Source organism: Psittacula echo, assembly GCF_963264785.1.
Source record: "Psittacula echo genome assembly, chromosome: 20".
Lineage (NCBI taxonomy): Eukaryota > Metazoa > Chordata > Aves > Psittaciformes > Psittacidae > Psittacula > Psittacula echo.
Window position 1 is genome coordinate 3,061,681 of NC_137756.1, and position 27,201 is coordinate 3,088,881.

The 27,201-nt window shown below is 39.6% G+C and overlaps 1 protein-coding gene across 1 annotated transcript in view; it reads left to right on the forward strand.

Moving 5' to 3' along the window:
* Positions 1 to 27,201, forward strand: part of SPAG16 (sperm associated antigen 16) — a gene marked incomplete at both ends in the record, with an annotated part of 443,494 nt that overhangs the window by 261,544 nt on the left and 154,749 nt on the right. Inside the window, one exon of the mRNA XM_080632060.1 lies at positions 12,082 to 12,208. Within this exon, the coding sequence (XP_080488186.1) occupies positions 12,082 to 12,208 (127 nt within the window). The remainder of the gene's footprint in view (positions 1 to 12,081; positions 12,209 to 27,201) is intronic.

Below are 27,201 nucleotides of genomic sequence, written 5' to 3' on the forward strand. Positions count from 1 at the left end.
TCTTGTTTCAGTTTTTCCCTTTTGTTGGTAGTTTTACAACAGTTGATTTTTTTGTTTGGAAGGCAGGCAAGAATTTTGTTTCAGAAACAGTGACAACCTGGGTCATCCTTCATGCAGCTTCATGTTGATTCTTAGGAAACAGAAGCTCTGAGAGTCACTTATTCTTCAGTGAGACAAGTTTTGTCCTTGTCAGCTTCTGCCCAATTCTGGAAAGTCACATAACAGAGTTCTTACCTAAGCAGATGTTAGAGGGTGGGCTCCCTTCGTTTAATATGAACCAAGAGCTGGATCTCTAAAAAGTGATGATTGAAAATCTGTTGGAGTGGGCATATTGTGCTTGTCATGTACAGGTCTGTTGGTTATCAACTGCCATTAAGGATTGCTTATTTAGGCCCCCAAAAGCTATATGAATCTGAGACTCTGCATTACCAGGGAAGTTTGGAAATCTCATCCTAAATGTACAAGGTTGTAGAGAATATGGTATGGTAGATCTCTATGGGATGAACTCAGAATAGGCTTTGGCAAGATATTTTAGACTTCAGTGTTGCAGGAGTAGCATTTGTTAAAAATGTGCTGTTATAGATTGTTACAGACTTAAAATCCTATAAAAAGCAATTACATATTCCATTCTTCAGTGACTTTTCAGACAAAATAGATCGTATCAGCCTCACAGTAAGATACCAGGATTCAATCAGAAATGTGCATTCCAGTATAACGTAGTAAGTTTGTCTTGTCTTCTGGTGTAAAGAGGTTTCAAATTTTGCTTTTCATTGTGACATTCCTCATTTTCAGTGTTATGTGTGACCAGTCAGTATTTGTGCATATAATGCCATATTCTTTATCTTAATGTAATCAAGTAGAAGAGTGAAATAGTGAAAAAGAAGAGAATGAAAGAAATGACAGAGAAATTCTTCAGAGTGCTTGAAACACCGTAAAGGAAAGCTGGACATTGAATTTAGGGGGCTCACATTTTCCCCAATATTTGAACAGCAGAAGCCTAAAACAGTACAAAACCCTATTTGAATATAGCAGTTCTAACAAAAGCCCTCATATACACACACAAAATTAAACCACTTGGGAGTGATCAATCGAAATGCATGTACACTGTTATCCTTCAGATTCAACAGCAGTGATGTTCTTGGGTTAATTAAGAGACATCTGGATTTAGTTGCTCAGGGTGAGCCAGAAAAGGCAGAAATTCTACCTGTAAAGGTTTTGTATTAAAAAAAAAAAGGGGGGGAGGGAGGGCAAGAATAATAAAGCCATGGCAGGTTCCATACTGCCTGCAGAAACAGGCCATCAGTTCAGTGCTGATGTCAGCTGATATGATAATTGAGGATAACCCAGTGGCACCAGGGAGTGAGGCTTTGCTTATTCGTCTGCAGAACTGCTGAGCAGCAAACGTGCTCGTACTAGTTCTGCAGTGTTTAATGTCAGCTTAAGTGGTTTATATCTATTTTATTATTACTGAGATTGTGCTTATCTGATTATCTAGTACCCAGATGCCTTGAGGGAGTAGGAAATAATTGTTTAATAAAATAAGACTATGGTTTTCAATAAGTGATTTCAGGTGCTCCTGTCTTTAACTGTCCAACAAAAAAAATCCCCAAAGGAAGCTTTATTTGCAGAAAGTGCTGAGCAAGGGTTAGAGTCCAAAAATAATATAAGCATCACCATGTACCTTTCTGAACCTGAGTGCTCCTTGCCCCTTGACTGATGTCAGTAATTCTGGGATAGATGGTTTTGCCTTCTGTATGTTACAAGGAAGACCTAGGCATCTTAGAGAAAGAGAAGATTGTGTTCTAGATCCTGCCCTAAGGACCAAAATGGCTCTTTATTCAGTAACTATGAAATAGAAGAGCTGACCTTGGAGGGGGACAGTTTCAGATCTTGTCTTTCTGAGTGCTGTGACCATTGGTCTGCAGAATTTTTTTTCAGCTGACTACATTTATTATCTGCAGATAGCCAGACTCAGTGAAAAAGTTAGAAAGTTATAGCCGTGAACAGATGGTTTAATACATGGGTGTTGACCTTCCTGAGGCAGAAGGAAGAAATAAACCTGGATTTTGAAATATGATCAAGGAATCTAAGGTGTGCACTCCTGTGTCATCTTCGGATGTCATGTTAAGAGTGAGTACCAATGCAGTTCATGTGGGGTCCAGATCCCATGGGCGTACGTTCTAGGAATGCCTACTAAGTTAAGTTCCTTAGAGTAGTGTTTAACAAGTTCATTGTTTCTGACTGAGGTCAGGGGTGAGATAGATTACAAATTGCTAAGTATTCTCAGGATAAAAATACTTTTTACCATTCCCAGACATGGGCCTTTTACTGACACAAGCAACAGCAAGGTTCTGTATATGGCTGAGATGTGCTTTGAAAAGGGAGCTTATTAAGATCTAGATTCTGGATGTAAGTGCCTAAATCTTGTTCCTGTGCCATGACTTTCAAAGTCATTTTTATTGACCTGATTCTAACCTTGGGAAAAATATAGCCCATTTCAAATGAAAAATAATCCAAAGCTGAAGCATAAAAACCTACATCTGACTTCTGAAAAATCTGGATCGTAAGTAACATGCTTCTGTTCAAACTCAAGTAGCTGAAATAAATTACCAAAGTTGATTTGGAGCCCAATTTCAGTGCAAAGTGAGCTTTTGCAACAGCTGTTGCTAGGAGCCTGAAAAGAGCCTGGTGCTGCCAACAATTAGGTGTTGACTAGTGAGATTTTAAAGATACCTTGACAAGGTACAGAGTTCAACTCAGCCTACATAGTATAAAAGGTAATGAATACTATATTACCATCTGGTACAAAAATATATGTGCTATATTGCAAAACTTTTAATCTCAGCACTTGTCCTCTTGGAATCCACTGAAATGTTATAAAAATATTCTTTGCCTCCTGAAGACAGACCTGGCAACTGCAACCCTTTTTCTGCTGTTAGAGTGGACATGGTGTGCTGCTGAGGCGTTCAGGCTTCTCTGGCCTCCCTTACTGCTGTGACTCAGTCGAGAACAGCTATACAAGAAAAAATGGTTGTTTCAATTCACAGTGATCACTTGTTGGTGTCTCTGAGACAGCTACAAGACTACTAATTTCTGTTGCTATTTTAAAGCAATGTTTGGCAAAGTGATGTGTCTTCTGGTCCTGGTTCAGCTGAACATTTAAGTAAATACTTACATTCGAAGATGCGCTTAGTTCCAGCACATCTGTAGCATCTGTAGAGGATTCTACAGCATCACTATATAGCTTTAGAAATCAGTCTGCCCTTGTGATTGTGGATACTGTTGTTTTTTACCATGACACTTACTTGAGATGCACACTGTGATTACATAGGTTTAATTATATTAATTCAAAATCATACATTAACAGTAAAGGTTAGAACTAAAAGACTTTAAACCATTCCTAAGAGATCTTATGCCTTATTGTTTTATTTTTCCTTTTTATAAAAATTAAGCTTCAGATCAAAACCTCTTTCTCGGGAAACAGAAAATAATACAAATAATAATACTTCTTATATAACACTTCACTTGTTCGAAGAAGTGTAAGATGTGAAGAGGCTAAATCTTCAATATAATCATGAGCAGATTCATTGTTCATGTTTCAGGCCAGCAAAAAAAAGAGGTACATTATTGGCATACACTGTCAGTTTTTCACGTCTTCTAGTGAAAGCCAAAGTAGGAGAATATTAATTCAGTAATTTGCAATTTCCATAAGAGTACATATCAAGCTATTATCAATCATATTTATTATTCTCAGTGTTTATCAAATAAATCCTGGTTTTGAGTAGTATTCAATCACTCAAAGAGAACATAATGTAATTGCTTATATTTCTCTTTTTGTCTAATTTTGCCAGACAGCACTAACCAAACATGGTACCTGTGCAAGTCTTTTGTTCTGCAAACCCTGACCAACCACTGTCTCTTTGCGCTCTATGCAGAAACATGCTCAATAATCACTGGTAGAATATCAAGGTTCTTATTTTGCAGGCTAGCGTCAGGCAGTCAAGTCTATGTTCAACACCATAGCAACCAGAGTGTCCTTAAAACTTTGCCTTTGTGCTTTTTTGGCTGAGAGTGGTTTTTTGATCAGTGATATGTCTTAGTAAGGTGATCAGTATCTCACTAGTAGTGGAAGTTTCCACACACTCAATAAATACACAGCTTCTACTGAAATACATGTAGTAGAGCTCTTCCAGAAAAATAAATATGGTGTTATAACTGGCTACTTTTCCAGTGATACAGATTCTGTTACATAAATTGCAAGGAATTGAGACAAATAAGCATTTTAATCCCACAGGTAAGGCATGGCGTTTTGCAGCCCCTTTCTCCTGCATTTATAGAACACTATTTCAAAGGCTGTTGTTGTTTGGCTGTTCTCTAATTTCACTGCAGAATGGAAATCTGACTGGAGCATTGCTTTCTGCTGGTTTATTATAAATTTATTAAGGGAGTTCTGACCAAATGTCCCTCAATCTTAGACCTTGCTGAATCTGAAGTTCAAGCTATTAGCCTTCATTAAATGTAGTGCACTGGCCTCTCTGTTCTGCATGTGCTTACTTGTATGTTTTGTGTTCTCAGGTATGTCCAGTTTTCACTTTCTGGGTATTGTTTGCCAAAGAGGCTCTTTCAAATCATAGAAATAGGACAAAGTAATTTTTAGAACAGCAAATTATGTAAGGAGGCATGGTCTCTGGAGATGAAATAAATCTCAAACACAACACAATAAAATAGCTTTCCTGTTCCGTCTGGGTGTTGCTGTTGCCTGAGTAGATTGTTAACAGCACACAAATCTATAAATGGTAGCAGGATTGTGCACTGCTACTGGAGGTGGCACTACAGAAGAAGAGATCACTATATCTGTTTTGAGTTGGAGGAAGGGTTTACAGACAAGGTTATAGGCATGCTTTGATGGACTTGCTTTTGTCCCATATTCCTGCTTTAGGTTGATTTTAACACATGGTACTTGCAAGGTTGAACCCCAAAATATGTGGGACCAGATTGGGCTGGGGAGCACCCTGTGTGCTCAGACCTCACCAAATGAGGTACAAAGTTAAGGACCAGTCATGCTTACCTGTTACCTTTCAATTTTCTCTTAGAGTTTTACTAAAAGGGAGGGCTTTCATAATAGGTTAGACAAATTCTGTCTAAACTGGGGGCTTACCTGCAGGCATCATTGCATCGTGTACGAACATGAAAGCTTGTCCTGTGTGTGCAAGGTGTTCATTGTACAAGCAGGGCCAGAAGAGGGCTGAGACTACAGTTCCCACTCACAGCAGGGTGCTATCTGTTCATCTACTAAATCACTGTGGTTTTTATTACTGATTTCAGCAGGAGCTGAAGCAGGGCTGCAAACGGTTTTGTTCAGTCTTTATAAATTGGTACTAAAGAGAAGCTGCCATGCTCTGTTTAGCTCCTGAAAACTAAAGGGAAAAGAACTTTGTCAAATTTCGGAGAATAAATCTGCACTCTGAAAAATAAACTGCTGCGGGCTTTCAGATCTGGCCAAACAAGACAAAAATGTAACTATTAAAGTTGACTTATGTTCTTTTAATTAAAAGAAGCAATTTGATCTATTTCAGAACCTCTGTGGTTTGAGAGTATGACTCCCAACTTCCCAATTTCTCAAGGAGGTCTAAGAAAAGAATGTAGCAGTATTCTATTGCAGGCTTGTAAACTTGCCGAGTTAGATAAGTAACGTTTGTTTATATACCTAGAAAATGTTAATAAAACATTTATATCGTTTGGGGTTCTTTTCTTCCTTGGCCAAGCTTTCTTAGTTGCTAAGCCTTGGCTTTGCTTTTGGCAAGACGAGAAAACGAATAGAGTAAGGGAAAGAATTGCACCCTTGAACTTACAGTTAAGCCTTCAGAGATCAGTTTCCTTTTACATGCTCAGTTTACTGTTCACTAGACCAAAAGTGTGAGCTGTCAGGCTCCTGTGGTGATAAACCTGGATCTAATCCTACTCCTACTGACATCAGTGGCAAACCTTGTGCTGCTTTCAGTGGGAGCAGGACGTAGACACTGTGCTTGTGTGCTTCAGCCAGCCTTACCTCGCTGAGCTCAAAGCAGCCTCTGATGTGAGTGATGATAGGAAAGTTTAATACTTAATCCTGCTTCTGCTCACTGTGAATTTAAAATGTCTAACAATTACAGTTACCTAAACCCAACAATATAAAGTGATTTCACGTGATTTAATAACTTGGGAGTAACTGACCCTTGCTAGAGAAGCCCTGATTTACAGCTTCTTTTAAATTAGGGATTACTCCTTGTTTTGCAGAGCACTCAGGTTGTGAAGATTAAAATGTTCCATGTATGAGGATAAATTACAGAGAAGGATTTAATTTGTATTTTCTTTCTAAATGCTTCTAAATACTGGAGAAGAAATGTTTACATTTTCACAACAATAGTTGTAGCCTCTACTTTAGCACTGCATTTTCGAACTGTCAGACACTGGTTTGAATGAGGTCATGAATGAATGTTCCACACTTTGAAGATAGCTTCATTTTATGGAAGATAAGTAATAATTGAACAAAGTGGTTCATATTGACAACATCATACTGGCATATATCTTTTCAGAGGCAAATGTACTTTATGGAGGAAGTGTCCTCACATGTCAGTGTCTTCTAAAATGTGTTATATTTAGTGAAATGATGGGTCAAGAAAAAAAAAATCATTGTCATAAATGATGGTAGGCACTTTTTACTGAAATACTGGTAGTTTTACATTCTTGACATGAATAATTGGGTGTGTCATATGTGAAGCTACCTAGAAATAAAATAGAGGTCATAAAATGTAAAGACATGATAGGATGCATTTATAACAGCATAAACCAAACTGGCATTTTAATGTCTTAAGCCAGCCTATGTGCTATACTTGCCCATTGATCTTGGCTGGAAAAATTCTATGCCTAATTTAAGCACATTTTGGAGATAAAGCCATATAATAGGATAGGATTTGGTTTTGCAAAAACTATTCTCCTTTAATTGTTACAATTATATCACCATAACAGGAATGGAGGCTGGTTGTTGTGTGACCTTACAAACCTTGCTTAGAATTGTTGTGTCCATCTTCATAGCCGGTGACGTTCTGGTATAATTTATCTTGATATTTTACCTTCTGGTGATTGCAAGTAACATAGCAGTATTTTTTTCTATAGGCATGAGAAAGGGTTTAGTTTTTTGTTCATTCCATGGATTTGAGAGAGTCATTGTTGGGAAAGATAGTACAGTTTGAGAGTATGCATTTAATGTATTCCTTTGGAAGGCTTGTGAAAAGATGGTTGGTAGAGGCAATGGCTCAAAAGTACCTGCAAAAATCTCATTGCTTTTGATTGGCTCTATAGGTACTTTTAATTACCATGCTTGAAATTGAGATTTAATATGGCACAGCAATGAAATAAGTAGATTGAGATGAGATCTTAGAAAGCAGTTCTTAACTGTGAGGGTGGTGAGGCGCTGGCACAGGTTGCCTAAAGAAGCTGTGACTGCCCCATCCCTGGCAGTGTTCAAGGCCAGGCTGGATGGGTCTTAGAGCAACCTGCTCTAGTGGAAGGTGTCCCTGCCCATGGCAGGAGGTTGGAACTGGATGAGCTTTAAGGTCTCTTCCAACACAAACCAGTCTGAGATTCTGTGGCTACCTAATTAATCATTGAAATTATATTACTCCCCAACCTTCCAATTTTTTCAACTGGAGCTGAACACAGAAACCATATGCTTTAAAAAAAGAATCAAGAAAGGATGCAAAGCTTGTCCTGTTTTCATAGAATTGCTCGTAAGTATATTTGTGTTGGGTGTTAAAACTCTTTTAAATAGCAAATGAATTGGCAACATGTAATCTCACTTGTTGCTCTGATTTGCTGTGTGTCTTTTGAAATGAGTACTAAGCTGGTGTGGAGCACTGCAGGTTGCCCAGTGCTTTGTGCCCTAAATAGCCTTTAGCAGTAAATATGTACCAGGCAGTTGTCAAATGTTCTCATCAGGGCTTGCCAACTTGTTGTCCTCACTGAGGTTCAACTCCATCTGTGCAGACAGGAAAGTACACAGGGAAAAGAAACCTGCCCACTATCTGTATTTTCTTTTGTTATTGTACAGTTGATGAAACATCTCACTAGTGCATTATTTGGCTGCTATTGTATGTTAGTGTAGAGATGGCAGTCTCTTAATATCCAGTGAAGTCTCATGTTAGTGGAAGTGTTTCAAATCTTCTGTTTTCAATGTGGTTTTACTGAAAGCCCTTTTGAATTTGAATGAACCATTCTGAAATGTTGATTCTCAAAAAATAAATCTCTAAAAATTGAGCAAGTAAAATTTGCCCATCACTGTTGAGCTAGTGATATTGATAATGGTATGATTAATTTAAAGGCAAGATTCATGCTATAGGTGTGCTGCTTTAGAACTATAACAGTCTGTCTGTGTTTGTTTGAACCTGCTAAGGGAAATCGAAACCTGGTGAGGTAGAATTAGGGCTGATTTATTGATGGACGTCATTCCCTTACCTGGATTTAAGGAAAGGGAAATTGACTTTGTAGAGAAAAAGAGAATACTGAGGATAATCAGCCACGAGTCAAGAAAATTTGTTAACTGATGTTTTACATTGAAAAAGTAGTAATAACACAGGTAAAGGATGAGGGTTGGAATCAGTGGCTGTGATGAGGTTCAGAATGCAATCACAAAATACTGAGCAGTACACTCATGCCTACAATGGCAGTATTTGTTCAGGACCTCTTTGCTTCTGGATGTAAGCCACAAGGGTGCTGCAGATTCCTAAACTACTATTCATAGACGATTCTCTCTGTCTTCTAAACTAAATTGCTCAGGGCTGGTGAAACTTGTACCCACGAGGCTATGTGTTCGTCATGAGAAAAAAACATTAGATAATGAAAGTCGCTACAGATCTGTTCTAATGTAGATAAACTTGAACCATTGCATAAAAATACGAGCTCGAGTGAAAAGCAGCGTAATTCTCTACCCTTCATGTCAGAGGAAAAGGAACATCTAAATAAAATGTTCCCCTTTCTGACCAAAAGATAGCTTGTATACAAGAGAGTCTTGCTGGAATTATATCTCAGCTGGAAGGAAAGATGAGTTTTTTCATGTAGCAGTTGGAGGTTCTTAGAAATACCAGTCAGTCAGTTACCAGAGTGGTAAATTAAATCTTGAGAGCCAGAGTTCGCTCATCAGTACGCAGTGATATGGAAGTGGCAAGGAGAGAGACAGACAACTGCATCAGCACTGGGTGTTTATGTTCTTAACGGAAAAATACAAATCATTTCTTTCCCTTCTGCTGCTGTCATGGTCCATCACTTTAGTCCATTTTCACCTTGCTGAGGGATTCTGAGTGGGCCTTCCTGCTTCGGCACCTAATTAATCTCTCACAAGCCTGTTCTTGCAGCCTGTCCGCCTGGGATGGGCCATATCTTATGTCAGTGCCTCACAAACAAAATCTTCTTTGCTTTTTTTCCTTTACTTTCATTCATTTTCCTATGTTCTTTCACCCCAAGCCCCCTCGAGCAGGTTGAAGATGTTGGTTTCCCTTGTCTTTGAAAATTAGATACATACATTCTGTTATTACAGGAAAATAGCCCCTTTTCTTCTAGTGAACACTGTCCCACTGTGGTATATAAAGTTGTCTGTGTTTTCAAACCTAATAAGTGCCCAAAAAATGCACAGCAGGATTTTGCTTGTCAGAAGCTGCTCAGCAGCCCCAAGCTACAGTGTGACAGGCAAGCAGGAAATCAGTGGTCACTTTTAAATCATGGCATACCTATACATGAATAAAAGTATATGATCTGAGGAAGGCATATTCTGTGGTGTAAAACATTACCATGAGACTGTGAAACCAAAAAAATATTTCACTGAAGTTATTTTATTGTCTTCTATCAAGTGATCATGAATATCTTGTGCACTGAGCTCTTAACAGCCACAGTACTTTATGACTAATTTAAAACAAGTCCTTGTGATAAAGTAACACGTGTAGTCTGTATAACAGATAATATTGAAATACTGAATATATTGAATATGGTATATTATCTATAATAGAAAAACATAGGTTCTTTAAAATTATACCAGTGGAATCTAATAGTCCTTTGAAAAATATTTCCTGGATAATACTTCTACTCAGAAACAACTGATCTCCCTTCTGTAGGGACAGGCCTGGTGTTCAGCTCAGCACAGCATATGGATTTTGGGCTGGGAAATGGAGAGGCATTGAAATAGGTCTGAGAGGTCACTTTATTAGATGAGTGATCAGGGTAGTGTCCATCAAAACCTTTTAGCTCTATTGGCCTGTACCTGATCTGCAGATGCTGATTTTCTGTGCTGTTGATCCCAAACCTGCAGGAGCTCCAGGAGTCTTCTGGTGACCTACAGGCAGGAAGAAAATTTTTTAAAAGTAAATAAAAAAATCACCTTTTTAATTCCCCCTGCTGACAGCTTCCTTAATGAATACTGTAAGAAATTTCTCTGCTAAGAGCCACCCAGTAACCTAACGTACAAGCCCCAGTGATATATTCAGCAGCCAGCTCAGGGGAGGTGTGTTTCTACTGTCAGAATCACATGAGCAAGGAATAAAATTGTGAGCTCTCACTAAAAGATTTAATAATTTACGATGAGTTGTTGGCTTTTCTTTTTTTCATGCTATTTTTGACTCAGCTGGGCAAAGAGGATAGAAGTGACTTGCTTTTTCCATAGTATGCCTGTATGTTTTCACAAGATACAACGATTCAAACACTGTAAATTCATGAAGTTTCATGTATATGTAAAGAAATCATAGACTGAAAGCCTTATCAGCGTGGGTGACTCTTGCATACAGACATAAGTCATGAATGCAGATTTGTTTCAATTGTCTCCCCTCTTGACATGCTTAGGTAGGAGTTAAGCATTAACCATTCTATTCAGTCTGAATAATCCCAGATTTGTTTGTTACCTTCTGTGTTGTCCTGATGAGGAATCCTTGGGCTTTTCCTTCTCTTCTCCTGGACTCCATTTTAAGGAATCTTCTTCTCTGGTGTGCATGCAGAAAACAAAACAGAAGCCCAAAAGCTTGTATAGATCATAGCTAGATAGCCAACTTCAGGCTGGTTTGTGAGAGAATTGATTCTCTACGGCATTGTCATAGTGGTTACATCTCTATTCGTTACAATGGGGAAAGCTTCCCATCTTGTATCCAGGTTCATATCCTGAACTGAGAAGGATCAATAGTGTTGTATCAGAAATTTACACATTAAAAGGTAAGAAAACAAACAGATAAGAAAGCAAAACAAAACTCCTTAGGATATTACTTCATAGCTAATCAGCTGAGAGAAAACAGGGCAGTTGAAAGTCTTCAGCCTTGAAAGACTTCCAAAGCTATGTCACAGAGTAATTCCATCTAAGCTGTGGTCAGTTCATAGCAAAGACTTCCATGCTTGGGGTTCACCTCTGTTTCTTCACATCTGCTTTAAGAACTTACAGCTTACAGTGGCTACCAGTGAGGCTTATCCATAGTAAGGAAAAAGGCCTCTTGAGTGTCCACAGTGACAATACTTCACCCCCATTGAAGAAGTCCCAGACATCAGTTAGTTTCTACAAGTCTTTCTGCAGACCTTTAGAAGAAAGTCAGGCTGCCAGCCTCTCTGGCTTCCTTCGAGGTACATGTTGGCATGGTGCTATGCATTTCTTAGATCCTTTGTGAGCAAGAAGGAATAAGACATCTTTAAAAAGTAAATGGTGCTGTCCCTATCCTACCTTTTTATCCATGTTCCTTTTAAATTCTACATCAGCAAGGTTTCTGAGGATGCACCCAGGAAACATAAAGTGGTGCTTTCATTGTTGCTCCTTACAATTCAGTCTTTTAAAACCTGCTTCTCCATTTCCTTTTGCCTTCCCACTACAGCCTTCATTACTGAGAAGCACACACAAACTGCCTGGGCTTTTTATTTTCTCTGTGGTGGAGTGCTTGGGTGATGAATAGCTGTCAATGTTCATCTTTTCTAAAGAGTAGCTAGGAAATACATCTGAAATGCATTGCTAATTTACCTGAACATTTCTCTTGTTATTATTATCCTGAATGGTAAGTGCTGTATTCCTGTTATTTTCTTTTGCAGTGAGAAATGCAAATACACAATGTGTGGCCATAAGGATTCGGTCAATAGCATTGAGTTTCTTCCATTCTCCAACATTGTTCTCACTAGCTCTGCTGACAAGACTTTGTCTCTGTGGGATGCCAGAACGGTAAGCAGCCTTTTTCTTGGTCTTTCTTGAATTCAAGGAAAGTGATGGCATGTATGGTGTAAGAAAAATGAAAGCCAGTATAAAATCAAAATAGAAACAAAGGATGATGTGGCAATAGAGTATTCACTGTTATAAACATTCAGTCTTAGCCACGACTGATTCCAAATACTTTATTCAGATTGATTAAGGGTAAGGCAATAAGCAAGCAGCGCTGGGTGCGCCGGGGAGTCTCTGCTCCACCCAAGACGCACACTGGGATCTTTGGGGTTTAGTCTTTTATACTTCTCGGTCCTGGGTCCCAACCAATCTCCTTGTCTTCTTCACTCGGATACCGACGTGGCTTCTTTTCATTGTTCTTCTCTTGTTGCTGAGGTCTTCCTTTTGGTGAAGGAGGAGGTTGCCGACCTTCTTGGTACTGTAGTAACAGGGAGACGTTTGTTACAAGCTTAACCACAGTCTTAGCTTGATTTGTTCCACACCTTGTATGTCTGTTTGCTCAGTCCTTAAGTTTCACAACATCCTGTAACAGGATGTGTCTCTTGGTCGCCCAACCATGCTAGCACTTAAGCAGTTGAGTAAATGGATTATTCCTTTGTTTCTTCTTCCCTTTCATCATTGTACTGACATAAACAAACATCAGGATCATTTCTATATATCTCACACAAAGTACAATGGTCACAAGGAGTTCCCGATTGTTGACACGAATCATTCCTACATTTTCCACATTCACTAACACAGCTATTATCTTGTGAGCAAAATTATCACCATATCACATTTTCTTGACATCTGAAACGTCTGAGTCCTCACAGTGCAACACATGGACATGCACTGAGATCACTGAATAAACAGGGAGACTTAGTTTGGTGGTGGTGGTGGTGTTCCCAGCTGATGGTCGGTCTGGAAGGTGGTATTGCTGCACACTCTGCTCTGTAAGTTCAATAGAGCAGCTAAAAGTCAGCTTTGCCCTGCTTCTTTTGTAAGTGCTGGCATGTGCTTTAGGTTACATACAAAGGAAATGGGAGAAAGTGACATAGGAGAACTTCAAGCTACAGAGAAGTCTAGTATATTTATTCTTCGTCTATAGAAGAGATTCCCCTCCTTGCTCCCAGAACTCACAGCTGATTTCTCATGGAATATGTATTGTTTTCTCCATAATGTATCACTGTAGGTAGTGTCTGAACTGCTGCATCTTATTCTCTTACCTTTGCTGTAAGTATAAATGAACGTAGTATATTGGAGAGTGTATGTGTTGCTGCTGCTTTGCAGACCGAATATGTAAATCATGTTCAAGTGGAATGCCAGAACAAGGCAAGAGTCATTTTCTTCTACTGTCGGAAAATTCAATAATTATTGCTGCTGTTGTGATACTTCTCATAGAGCAACTCTTGAAATGCTCAAGTTGCTACTTCAGTTGGTATTATTGTCACTTTGCATTTCTCAAACAATGTAAAGATACAAGATTCCAGCCCAGGATAGAGAAGGTTGTATTCATGGAAGTGATTTGAGAAGAAGGCAGCAAACAACTGTTGCTGTGTACTAACTAACAGGTGTTGTCATCAGAGCTATACAAACATAGGGTAGGAAAAACTGACATGAAAATGGCAGTGAAATACTTGAGATGCTCATTAAGCAATTTCTATTTATGGGTCATAGAAACAGACTGAATAGGTCCTTTAATAATAATCCTGGGCACAAAGGACCAGTTAAAATGAAGCCAGTCAAGACTCATTATTCTTAGCTGTGTTGATTTGTAAGAGTATTTGATACCTGAATACGAATAATTCAAACTGAGAGAAAAATATTGAAATACAAACAAAAGTTAAAAACTCGGTGGAAAAATAGTTTTCTGCTTTGTTTTGCTTTTAATGAATCCTGCAAGGAACTTAATCTTGCAGATGTCTCAGTAATTTCCTGTTCATAGCAAATTAACAGAATTACACAAGAGCTTTTCTTTGATAAACTTATGGAAAAAACCCTTCAATTTTCATTAACAGATTTTTTCAGCTTTGAATAATTTTGCTACGATAGGAAAGACCTTTTGTGAAAATGTTTTGTGTGGCATGTTTATTCTGTTGAATTGTTTCCCTATTCAGTGGGAAATCACAGTATCGCAGTATCACAGTATGTTAGAGATTGGAAGGGACCTCAAAAGATCATCTAGTCCAATCCCCCTGCCAGAGCAGGAACACCTAAATAAGGTTACACAGGAATGTGTCCAGGCGGGTTTTGAATGTCTCCAGAGAAGGAGACTCCACAACCCCCCTGGGCAGCCTGTTCCAGTGTTCTGTCACCCTCACTGAGAAGTTTCTTCTCAAGTTTAAGTGGAACCTCTTGTGTTCCAGTTTGTACCCATTACCCCTTGTCCTATCATTGTTTGCCATTGAGAAGAGCCTGGCTCCATCCTCGTGACACTCCCCCTTTATATATTTATATACACTAATAAGGTCCCCCCGCAGTCTCCTCTTCTCCAAACTATAGAGACCCAGCTCCCTCAGCCTTTCCTCATAAGGGAGATGCTCCACTCCCTTCATCATCTTAGTTGCCCTGCGCTGGACTGAAATCTTGCAGGTTTCAGATATGGGCCCACATTGAAGCGTCACTCTAAGTGGTGAAATCACTGTGAAGATGGTATCTGTCTCCCTCTAAATGCTGAATGGTATTAAATGTTCCCTCCAGAAGGAAGATGAATGATTTTCCCCCATTAATTTGGAACAGAGTCTTTTCTCACCTCTGTGAGATTAATTAGCATTAAAGAGTGCATTTAAGATAATTTTAATGAAACATGAAAATCATACTCTGGTTTGTTTTCTCATAAATTAGGTTCATATTACTAACCACATCTTGCTTTTCAATCATTAACTTCAGTCAGCTCTTTATTATTAAAGATAATGGATGCGGAGAACTGTAAGTCAGAGCAGTGTAAGTTGAATGGACAATGAGCTCTGGATTTGGGGCAGAGTGGGACATAAATCTTTGTAATTACTAAGCTGAAGTTATAATGCAGCCTTTAGACTTTAGAAATGTGTGGCATTACTTTGTTCGTTTTTTCTTTTTTTTCCCCCCTGGATAACATAGGGTAAGATCTAGCATTTCCAAAAAAAATCTGCAGCACATTGACTGTAATTTTAGCCTAAGATAGATGTTGCCTATAGAGAAATTAGAACACAGAAGGATGAATAGTATTTAGATGATTATGGCTCCTTCCAAACATTCTGGGAGAAAACAGGGAGTTGGTATTGGATTTGGATAGGAACCATCCTCATGCTGTGCCAGACTCCCAATAGATTATATGTGTGAGACTGAGGCTGCAATTCACTGGTAGGAATTCCTTGCCAGTAAAGCTGATGGCTCTTGTGCCAAGATAAGCTGAGGAATTTATCTTTATGCCAGTTTCATAGAAAGACTAGTATATTCTGGCTTTTCACCAGAGTATTTTCTTGCTGACACATCACAGTGAGCATCTCTACCCATGAATTGCAAAGTGTATCCAATGACAAATGCGAGAGGTGCAAAAAAGCATGATACCCCAAGAGTACAAGTTCACCTGCCTGGGTTAATTCTTGTGATAAGAGGTCTGCCACTCATCTGCATTTCCCACATTCTGATGAGTAATTTCTTGGGGCTTGTCAGATCTGTCTGGGTAACATTTGAGCCAAGCTGAATCTTTGCTCTTTCTCAGACAGATAAAATGCCAAATATTTATACTCTTAAATAATTAAATGGGGGGGGGGGGGGAAGTACTCTCATTTTTCATTCTACACGTTTGAAACTTATTGATTTAGTAACTGTCTCATCTGCTTTCTGATTTTTGAAATGTCAGGTTTTCCAAGTGGATATTTAATTTTTGGAAAAGTTCTGCAGTGACTGTCATTTAGGAGTCAGCATTCAGTAGTAATGCCCTAAGGAATGTGTCTCACAAGGATTTGGGAAGACTTGTGTGTGTGTACTTAACTGGACAATCCCATTCATATCAGTGTTAGTGTTCTTGTTAATGAAGTGGAGCACATGCACAGCTCTGTAAAAAGCTAGATTCGTACAATGCTTTTTCTATTTGAGTCTGTGAAATACTGAACATTCAAGATATTGTTTGATAACTGTTGCCTACCTTGGTCTTTACTGGTCACCGATATTCAAGTGCTTGTAGTTTAATTTTTTAATTATCCAGGATATATTTCTCATTGTGTGCAGTGTAGCCCAGTGATTTAAGACAAGCTCTTATTTTTCTGCATTCCTTTAGTAGAAAACTGTTGGCACATAGCACAGATGAAAGGATCCTATTCCCACCCCACTAGCAAACTAATATCCCTGACATCCAGACAGGAAGGCATTAAGCGTGTCAGCTTTTTACTGTTTGGGTCAAAGATGACTTAAATGTGGGTATGACAGCTCAGCAGAACAGTGACAAGATGCAAGTTCTAGCTCTGTGCATCGAATTTTATCCTTGAGAGTAGTTTGTGGACTGAACAGCACAATCAGAAGTTGGGAGCTCTGAGGCAGTGTGGTCTTTGATGAATAATGCAGACAGCAATCTTGGAGGAAAAAGGAAAAAAGCAGAATGAGATTGTCCAAACTCCTGCCTTAACAGCAGCAAATCGCTCCCAGTAATGATAACTCATTCTCATTGAGCCAGAACCTGGCTGTAGCCATCATACTCCTGCTGTAAAGCTTCCACATGCCCCAAAGCAAGGGAGGGGAGTGGGAATCCAGGCAGAGCCTCCTTGCAGGCTCATGCAGGGGTATCTCTTACTGGACATGAAAAAATCATTTCTCTCTCAGCCTATGGGAATGGTTCAGGGGTGGTTACAGGCACACTTTAGGCACACTTTAGTAGGGCCTATAACCTTTAGTAGGTTACAGGCACACTTTAGTAGGGCAGGCTGAGCTTCTAGGGCCACATTATACTAGAAGAAAGCCATTAGGAAGAAGCAGTCAGTGAAGAGAGTGAGAGGCAGCTGGATGTTCCTTTAGGCCAGGTTTTTTTTTCTTTAAATGTGGCATTGGATAAAAGAGAGTATGTACAGCCCTTTCTAAAGAGTTATTTCCTAATAACTGTCTCCTTATCATTTTGTGCCACTGGCTTTTGAATGCTAGACAAGGTTTGATAGAGTTTAAGTTGCTATGCTATTAGGTCTCTGGGCAACAGCAGGGAAACCCAAATGAATGCCACATCTGCTAAAAGTGGCAGTGGGTGCTCAGCCCTCCTGTCAGGCACCACCTTTCCCTTGGTCCACAGCAGCCCCACCAGCCTTGTTCTACCATGTGGGTACAGGGGGTGGTGCTGAGACGCTGCCTGGGACTTTTCTTTCTTGGCTTTTCATGATCTACCCCCTACACTCTTAGACCCCAAAATGATGGGTCTGTGAGTTCAAAGAAATAGAAGAGTAAATCCCCAAGAATTTGGGTCAGTGCAGTTTGCATTTTTGCAGTTTTATAAAAGGCATAATATTCGGCATTTAAGGCATCCAGATCATTTAAGGACAGTGGCTATTTAAAGGGCTTTTCACACTGTGTCCTGCCAGGGAATAAACACTTACATACTCCCATTTTTGAGCTCTCTGCTGTTGCCAGCTGTGGGTGGCATTTCAATGATGAGGGTTTAGCTGCTGACGTGTTTCCTATGGACGTGGAATAATTACAATGATGCTGATCTAAGCTCCAGTCTTGCAATGTTTTCCTTCATAACAGAAGTCCATATTTCCCCACTATGGCATGGGACAACACTGCTGTGGTTCCTAATGCAACTGGATTGTGCCTGAAAGTGAGTTAACTCTTTCTTGATTTAATTCAGTGGAACTGTTCTAAACTGGTAATTTCCTTAGAGAACCTTTTTTCTTTCTTCTAATGAAATTATCTTTTAGACCACTCCTTTTTCGGTGTTGATTTTGTCAGAATTTAGTAATTTTCAAATCAGTAATTATCCCCCCCCAAAAAAAAAAAAAAAAAAGCCCTGTTATATTTTTGTTTCTTCCAGTGAAATATAAATTATCTTTTAAATTACATGTTTCTCAACATGGATTTTGTCAGAACTTTTTTGTCAGTAGCTTAAAGTCTGTGGGAGCACCCAGATCTTTGTCGGGATGCTGCCTGTTCTTGGTGGGGGCTTTTATACCTGTGTTCATTTGGAGCAGCCAAAGGGAGTTGTTTTGAAAATCCATCTGATTGTCTTTACATTTTTTGGCCTATCCACTTGATTTATTCCTCAGTAAACACCTTAGACACGAAATTATGAGTGCATTGGATTTGTCAGCTTTATTTGAACTCCTGAGGGACGAATTTAAGAGCTGAATGAATAGACAGGATGGGTCATTTAAAAAAATCTCTGACAAACAGTTTCTGGTTCAAGTCAATCCTCTTCAAAAGTAGGTCAAAGACTGAAGTTGTCAGTATTGGAGATGAAGAGCTCTTCCATGCAAACTTTGAATCTCTTGGTGTACTTGAATTACTCTCCTGTAAAGAAGGTATATGCAAGGATAAGTCCTGTTCCTGGCACGAAGTGTAACAAATTTTGTGGTCCTCATTCTGTTCTATGTATTTGTAAATAATGGGTTCATATTTTAAAACTCCCTGTCTTAATACGAAAGGGAATTTGAGTCACAGTGAAATATGAAATCAGGAACAAGTAGCTTTGAATACAGATTATGTTTTCACCAAGAAATAATAACATGAGAAACAAAAGTAAAACTTGAAGAGGTTTATGTGAAATCTGTTTGGGAAGCTTCCCTAGAGACTTGGTGCCAATATTTTTCAAAATCAAAAGCATGGCTGAGGAGAAATGTCTTGATTTCTTTCTAATCTTGAAATAATTGGGGGAAAAAGCTTGGTATGGTCACTGTAATTTGTAAAAAATGCTACTTTTTGACTTTCCTCCAAAACAACTTCAGTGGGAAAAAGCAGATTAAAATAAAATATTTCAACTGATGAGCATATAACTCTGCATTTGGGATCGTTTGACCCAGATGCAAGCAAGAAAGTATCCTGTGTTCTTGTTTTTCTGTGCGGTTTTTCCTTTTCCTGGGGAAGCAGGAAAACCATTGCCTCTCAAACTCTATTTGGCTGCTGTCCTGAGAATAACCCTCAGGCTGGAACTATGACTCTGGCTTTCATTTGGCCTGCCATTGACTTGTCCCTCCCTTTTCTTGCCTTCCTGACTTTGCTCCCAAATCAAACCATTAAATCCAAAGTTTAACAAACTGTATAATCAGTTGATCTCATGGGTTTTTTTTTCCCTGTTAAACTGTCTTTAAATTAGACACTAAACATTTTAGATCAGACAAGTTACCTTGTTCTGCAAATCTCAATGGTTGGACTTGATGATCTTAAAAGTCTTTTCCAGCCTAAACGATTCTGAGATTCTAAAGCTCTAAGTGAATTAGTGGCTCTGAAGAGGTTATAATTATTGTTTTATTAAGCTGTTCCTGTTCATTGACATGCCTGGGCCTGTCCACTGAATGTCAGAGTCCTGTTGCCAGTGGGAAGGCAGCCCCTTTTAACATGTCATCCTCTGCCTTGTCTCCAAGCTACGTTTTTACTTCATTTCAAGGAGAAGTCTTTAAGAAAAGAAGACAGTTCTGTATGTTAAAGCTTAATATCCATCTTGATTCCTAATCCATGTGAAATGTATAAATGGCTTTATCTTGGCAGTGATGTAATTATTCAGTTAGATTAAAATAACACCTTTTCAACATGATGTTCACAGTCATTTAAGCTGCTACTAAAGAAGAGAGCAGTGGGGTTCTCTGTAGCCTGATGCCTTCCTTCCTCTGCCGCTGTGGTTTCCCAGGGGATCTGCCTGAGTTTCCTCCTGTAGCTGGAAGTTTGCACCCTCCATGCAAGGCTTCTTGTGGTGCAGCCTGGCCAAGTTTTAACGTACTGTGTGTCTTAGGGCAAGTCTTGGCTGCTTTCTGGTATCACTGCCTTTCCCATGGTCAGAGTCTTCTGACCCTTCTCTAGCAAGCTCTAGGTGCATCTGTCTGATTCCCTGCCTCCCTTCTAGCAGGTCACCCTTCTGCAAGGTTTTATGCCTTTCGCCAAGGCTTCTGTTCTGGTTTAAGGCTCTCTTTCATCCACGTGCTGTTTCCCTCACATTCCCCAGGATGGTCCCCCTAATCTAGTGATGGGTGATGGGGAGGTGTTTTGGCACACTCATTTCTATTACTTACACCTTACCAGCTAGGGATTGCTTCTGGGCAAGGCATTCTGAATGTGAAACACATGCCTATAATTACAAATGAGGGACATCCATATTCCAGGCACCAGGCCATGCAATTCACAGCTCCGCTGACAGCTCCCTGTGATGTATCACTGACGCTGCTGTGTTGTAAACTTGCAAGGGCAGGCAGAGAGGTATCAGTGGAATTGAGGAGGGTATTAATTCACTCCTGATTGAATCAGATTTCATCGGCTGTAGAATGAGAGTGGAACAGTTTTCAGTTGCTGATGGTTATCTTAGAATATTAGTAGCAATTAGAGAACTATAAATAGATGCATTTAAAATATTTGAAGTTCTAGCCAGGGGAAAAGTCTGGCTATAGATTTCAGTAAACACTTGGATAGTGTTGCTCGCGGTGTGCTGGAGTGTGCAGTGTAATGGCATTTGGCTGTGTCACTGGTTATTTAGAAATGAAGTGAGAGAAGGAGGCTATATTCCTGTCTGGGCAGCAAATAGATTGACCTGAATCTGAACTTGTTACCAGCTGCCTGTGTAGATCAGTAATGTGTATGCATGATATATTGAAGTAAGTATGAATTTAATTTTTATGTCGTCAATGTCACTTTGAAACAAAAGGGGAATAAAGTTCTTTGAAAGGCTTTGGGAAAGGCCTGACTGCAGAATAACATTTGCATTGACTTCTTGGTCCTAAACATCTAATTAAATTATTGATTATGAAGCTGGCTGCTTTCCTAATAGTACCTAATGTAACAATTAAAGCAAAGTAAGTAATTAAAAATGAAAAGATCGGTCCACAAGTACAATCTTCAAAAGGTCATTTTCAACTTAATCGCTTTCTTGAAAGAGGCAAGACTAAAACAAATGAGTCATTAGTAAAAAAGCAATTTAGTGTGTATGTGTGTGATAATGTGCCTCTGAGATTACCACTGGCCACACAATACCTAAATTAATTAAAAATAATAGCCACATCTACTTAGTTGATATTATATTAACACCTCTCTTCCCAGACCAGACCTCCATTGTGGGGTGTGCAGTAGAAGGTACATAGCCATAGTGTGCTTCTATTCAGGACAGTTGATAACCATGGCAGAAGCCTGAAGCTTCAGACAAAGAGAGAAAAAAAAACCTCTGTGAAACTATTATGTTATTATTTAACATCATAAAGAATGCTTTGTACCACACAGAACATTTATTAGCAACTTTTTTATAAGCATGAGAAGTAAGGGGAAATTTGTAGAGGTCATTCAAGTTCGTCCATGGATATTTATAGGTGTGAAAGGAAGCAGGAGGAGAGCATAAAGGTGCTTACCAGAAAATTTTTGCAAAGACCACTTAACACTGTTGCCTTTGACAGAGCAGCAGTGAGAGGTGACACTGGAGGATTTAAGAACTGGTAGAAAGCTTGGAACCTACAAGCGAAAAATAGTCACTCGCAAGCAAGGTATGCAAGCAGGCACTGCTTGCCTTCCCCTGAATGGAGAACTCCGGAGTTTTGTACTGATTGTACTGTGGGCTTTACACAAGGTGCTCATAATGTTATATGAAGGAAAATCAGTCACAGCTTTTGCATTATCTCTGAAATTTAGCTATCATGTGCTGACAAGCCAGGGAAGGAAACACATTTGAGATGAAAGCTCTGTTACAAATACTTTACCCTCTGCCACAGATCTTTCAGTATAAATTGTCTAGCTTACTTATCACTGCAAAAGTAGCTAATTGGTGCAGTAGCTCATAGGTAAGAAGACAGCCTGTTCTGGAGCCTGTTATAAACGTAGTTCAGTATCACAATACTGCTTGCACATGCAAGCTAATCGGAAACTAATCCGAACCTTGAAGCATGGATGTGGAAATTTGCTAAGCGAACACCTGCCATAGTCAGCACCTCCTATGCCTGTGGAACATGTATTCCTGGGCACAGGGAAATTCATTAAATCATGGGAGACAGAACTGAGATAAGCATGTACTTAAAAAAAATATATGCCAGGTGTATCTAGGAGTCATCTAATATTGTGAGCTTTATAGGCATTTGGGAAACTGAGCTCCCATTAATAGTAACTCTGCACAGCAACTGTAAACGCTTTCTCTAGACAGTAATTGTGCGTGTTACAGTTAGATTCTGCTTCAACACATTTGCTCAGAACCAAATCCTATTCTTGAGAAGGCGGGGGGGGGGGGGGGGGAAATTGCTGTGCCATTCAGGTTGTATGAGAAACAGATAAATCTGTTAGTCTATTAAGTTAAAGGCATTGCATCCTAAATGCTCTTTTTTCTGTTCCACAATTAATTGAGGAATCTTCTTTCCTCACATACTAATTAAAGAAAGCAGACTGTACACATGAACTTTTCTGTAAAGGTCCTCTCAGTGGATCAGCATGTCTGCCTGTCCACCTGCACGCCTGCAGTGCTCTACTGTTTAGTTTATGCAGAAGAAAAAGAGTGGGTAGTTTTGCTGGCTTTCCTTGCATCTGGATTCCCCACGAGCTGTTTTTATGTGCTACTAAGTACAGAGCTGCTGTTTGTCAGATTGAAGTAAGGCATCTGAGCACACGTGTCTATGAAGAATATGGTATGATGGGTTTTTACTTTTACGCTAGACTCTCTAGTCCAAGCATAAGCTGTTCTATATCAAACCATGTATTCCGCTGTCCCTTCCCAGATGTAGCTGTAAGAACTTTAGTTTCAGAACTCTAATGACATCCTGACTGTGGCTACACATTCTCAAAAAGATCTATTAAAACCCAAACAAACCCCAAGCCTAAAAAATCCCTTTCCTTTCTACTAACAATAACATTGTGAGGGAAGAATTACAGTTTTAATAAATAGCTTTCCAGTTTGGTAAATACTGGCTTAAAATGTTGGTGATGAATGAGTGTTTCCTTGTATAGACTACTCCTACCCACTACTGCTTATGTATAGATTTATTCCCATTCTGGTTTCCCACAGCCTCAGTGGGTGGCTTTTTTAGATTTGCCATTCACATGTCCTTTTCATAATAACAAAAGAGATACTGTCTGGGAAACAGCTTGAGCTGAAAAGTAGTCAGACCTTTGGGATTACTTCAGCTGTATGTTCAGAAAATGGGAATTTTAGAGCTTGCAAGATACTTGCTTAAAAAATATTTTCTTGCTGCTTCGAAAAGGCGTAAGTAGTCAATTGGAAGTGGCATCTGCAAAATAGTTGAGGGTCCTACTTTTGAAGCAAAAGCAGTAGGCTCTCAAAGTGGTTTTGAATAGGGTGCCCCATGCAGTGTCAATGGATAGTGAAAGTTTGCAGTGGGTAATTTGTTCCTCAAATATTTCCTATATGATACAGGTTTTGTAGTATGTGTTTAATGTACAGGGAACTGCCAGGCAGACACAGGCTTAAAACAGCTTTATACTCTGATACTCCCAAGGCAACAGCAGAGAGGTGATGTTCGCATTTTATGGTCCAAGACCAAAGTGCAACTCTGATTATAATTGAATTCAGATTCCACATTTATAAGCATAGTAAATAGTTGATGACATTATATGTTAAGAGGCAACGTGGTTGGTCTCATGTGAAACTGGTATGAAATTTGGGAGATGATGCTTCTCTTCCTCACACAATCTCACAAATTTGCTTATGAGAAGCAGGAATATCTCTTCAGCAATTTTCCATCTGCCCTTTCACCCTTTCTTGCTGTTGTAGGCTGCAGTATGATGTGTGAAAAAGACGCACTAAAAGGTAAGAGTCTTAACATCTCAGAGTGTGCTGTACTAATAATCTAAAGATGATTCAGCTGAGGCCATAAAATACAAACATACTCGCTTCTCTCTGGAATGGGTTATTCTGTAGGTAGACCTGGTTGCTAAAATGGTGGAAGTGGAATAAAAAGTACACGAAAGCTGTCCTCAGAAGAAACTTCTGGTGTGGGGACATTGGGAAACATTAGCAGGGGCTATTGGAGAGGAAAAGCAATGAGGCAGCACCTAATTTGTGTTGTACAGTTCTATCTAAAATTGCTCCAGTAGGCTACCCTGATGGGATTTCATATTGCTGATAGAAATAAAGAGTGCATGTTCTTTTGTTGCCTTGCACAAGGTGATGTGACAGCTTTGTAACTGTGAAATTGTCACAACTAATAGTGACTTACTTTGTGGAGAGCTGCGTGTTCTGGTATCCTGAGAACCCCAAGTCTTCTTCCCCTTCAGCAGCAATGGATGCAAAGCTAATTACATGCTGTAATTTACGTGAAGCAATGAAAAGAGATCTGTCTCTGTTTCTGACCCAGTCTGGATTTCACTAACAGGATGGTATTCCAGTCAGTGGTGTGACTTGCTGTGTCATTTTAGTTACCTGCCAGGTTTTCTTTCATCCTAACGTTTGCCTAGGTTCTTCATCTGGAGGCAAACTTCCCCTCTGAGCGCTGTGGGACTGCTTGCAGATTTCCTCTGTGTATTTTCACCTCCTGTGTTTAATGGTATCTCCTTTGTTTCCTTAGAACAATTAGACATACCTCAAGGATGCACATTTATCAAATCAGCACACAATTCCTCATCCCTACCATAAATCCTAGTCTCACACACTACCCCAACGCCAAATCCAATGGTAAGTGCACTAATCCCTTCACAAGTGCTGTCTGGATGCTTTGTGTCCCTCTTTCCTGGCAGGCTGAGTTCCATCAGCTTCTTTTCAGGAGTCTCAGAGCCCCTCGTTTGTGAGGTGATTTCAGAGCTAGGGCAGAAGAACAAGCTTCTGAAGCAGCATCATTGTCCCTCAAGTTCAGATTTCTGGCAATAGTTTGCTGCAGCACTACTAAAATTAATTGTTTCAGGACCTAAAGTGTTCTGGCACCAAAACAGAAGGAATGAGATGCTGCCATGAAGGTACCACTAGTTGATCTCCTGAGAACTGACTGTTCCTGCATCATTCAGCATGGTTTTCAGGACAGAAAGGATTTACTGGTAAACACTGGTTTTGCAGTTTATTTAGCTTTTCATTTTCTCTAAAAATAAATATGTGATTATTGCATTCCTGGTTTTCCTCTTTCGTGGCTCAAGCCCAGCTTCTCTGCCTCCAAGTGGGTTTTGGACTAGTGTTCTGCAAATGATAGTATTTTGTGTGCCAGTCCCTTAGTCAATTGTTTATTTCACCTTTCTTTGCCCTCAGAAATGTTTTATAGAGAGCAGTAATCTTTCAACAAGAAGGTATTTATCACACATAGATTGGAAACACTGGGACAAAGCTGATAGGCGAGAAGCAAAATTTAGCAATGTGACAAAGCCTTTGTACATAATCTTCCCCTGTTGGTGACTGTGGTCCAGTATCAATGGTCCAATTTTCTGCTGTGAACAAGCTCACAGGAAGGGAGGTACTCAGTGATGTATGTTGATATGACTGTGCCACAGTCCTACTCTTTATTTAAATCTCTCCTGTTTTATACTGGGTTTGTGCAAAAGCAACAAAGAGTTGCTTTAGCAGGACATTCTGGAAGAGTAGGAGCGTGGTCAGGACTAGAATGAGGCTGGGTGGGACACTCTGTACATTGTACTCCAAGATCTACCCACTCCAGTCCTGCTGCCCAACCCATCCCCCTTTCCAGCCCCTTCCAGTAATGGCACACAACTAGTTTTACTAGTTGGGATGGAATCATAGACAGTTGGGTGTTGGACTCAATGCTTTTGGAATTAACCTAGTTGATTCTATGATTCTATGATTCTGTGTCCACCTATGGCAGAGCCCGTGCCTTGGGAAACATGAAGCATCTTGAGAAATAGTCTTGTGTTAACTCCACTTGCCATATATATTTTGAAGTTTATAATTGTAATGATTGCACTCTTTTGTCATTTTCCTTTTATTTACCTTCTGCATTCAGAGAAAATCTGCATAAAGTCACCCATTTGTGTTGATCCTGGCCATCATACTCTGCTTTGATTAAGTAAGAAATGGAGAAATCTGTGTGTGGGAGAGTTCATGGGCATGCCTTATCAGGCATTTTCTCCCACCAACGCCCAAGTTATATCTGTGGTTCTTCTGCAGTGCCACTATAACAGAGATGGGATAAATTAAAGTCAGACCTCCAGACGTGAGAAACTTGGGGACGAAGGATTTTATTTTACACAAAGTGCTAATAAACGTTAGTCATCTTTGTACTAAGTATCATTTCCGTTCTTAAAAATGCTGAATTCATAGGAAATGCAAAATGCTTTGACAAAAAAAAAATGAAGTGGTTTTTATTCTGGGAAAAACTGTGTGACGTATTTGAATGGTTTTGGTTTAGGGGCAGGGATTTTGGTGAATTTGGTTCCAGTCAAAATCTTTCCTTTCCAAATCTGGCAAATGGATTTTGCAAGATCTGCTGTGGATTTGCAGAGTATTCCCATTTTTGGTCCCCTTTTAATCATATTATTAAAAAATAGCCCTTTGTCAGTGCCTCTCTGAATAATGCAGGAGCCTAAGGTCTCCAATTCCCCCTGTCACCAACAGCAGTAGACATGACCCATGATGCTGAAGTTCAGCTGGATTCAGTTGAGCACGGGCAGGGAGAGGGCTGATGTTCCTCCGCTGGGCACTGCCTTCCCTTGGCTGGCTGAGGGCACCCTGCAGCTGATCAGCCTGAAGGGCACATGAGCACTCCCCTCAGTAGAGTCTTTCTGAGACCTGACATCAGGGCACATGGAGCTTGAGGGCTTTATTTTACAAGAATAATTGTCCTGCTTTAAATAGAGCAGCTTTGCTGTGGCTAAGACTGATTTTATTTTATTTAATTTTTTTCCCTTGTGACATTCTTTTGTTAATAGTTTATTTATTTATTTGTTTATTAATCTGAAAAGTACTCTTTTTCTGGAGGAAGAATGCATAC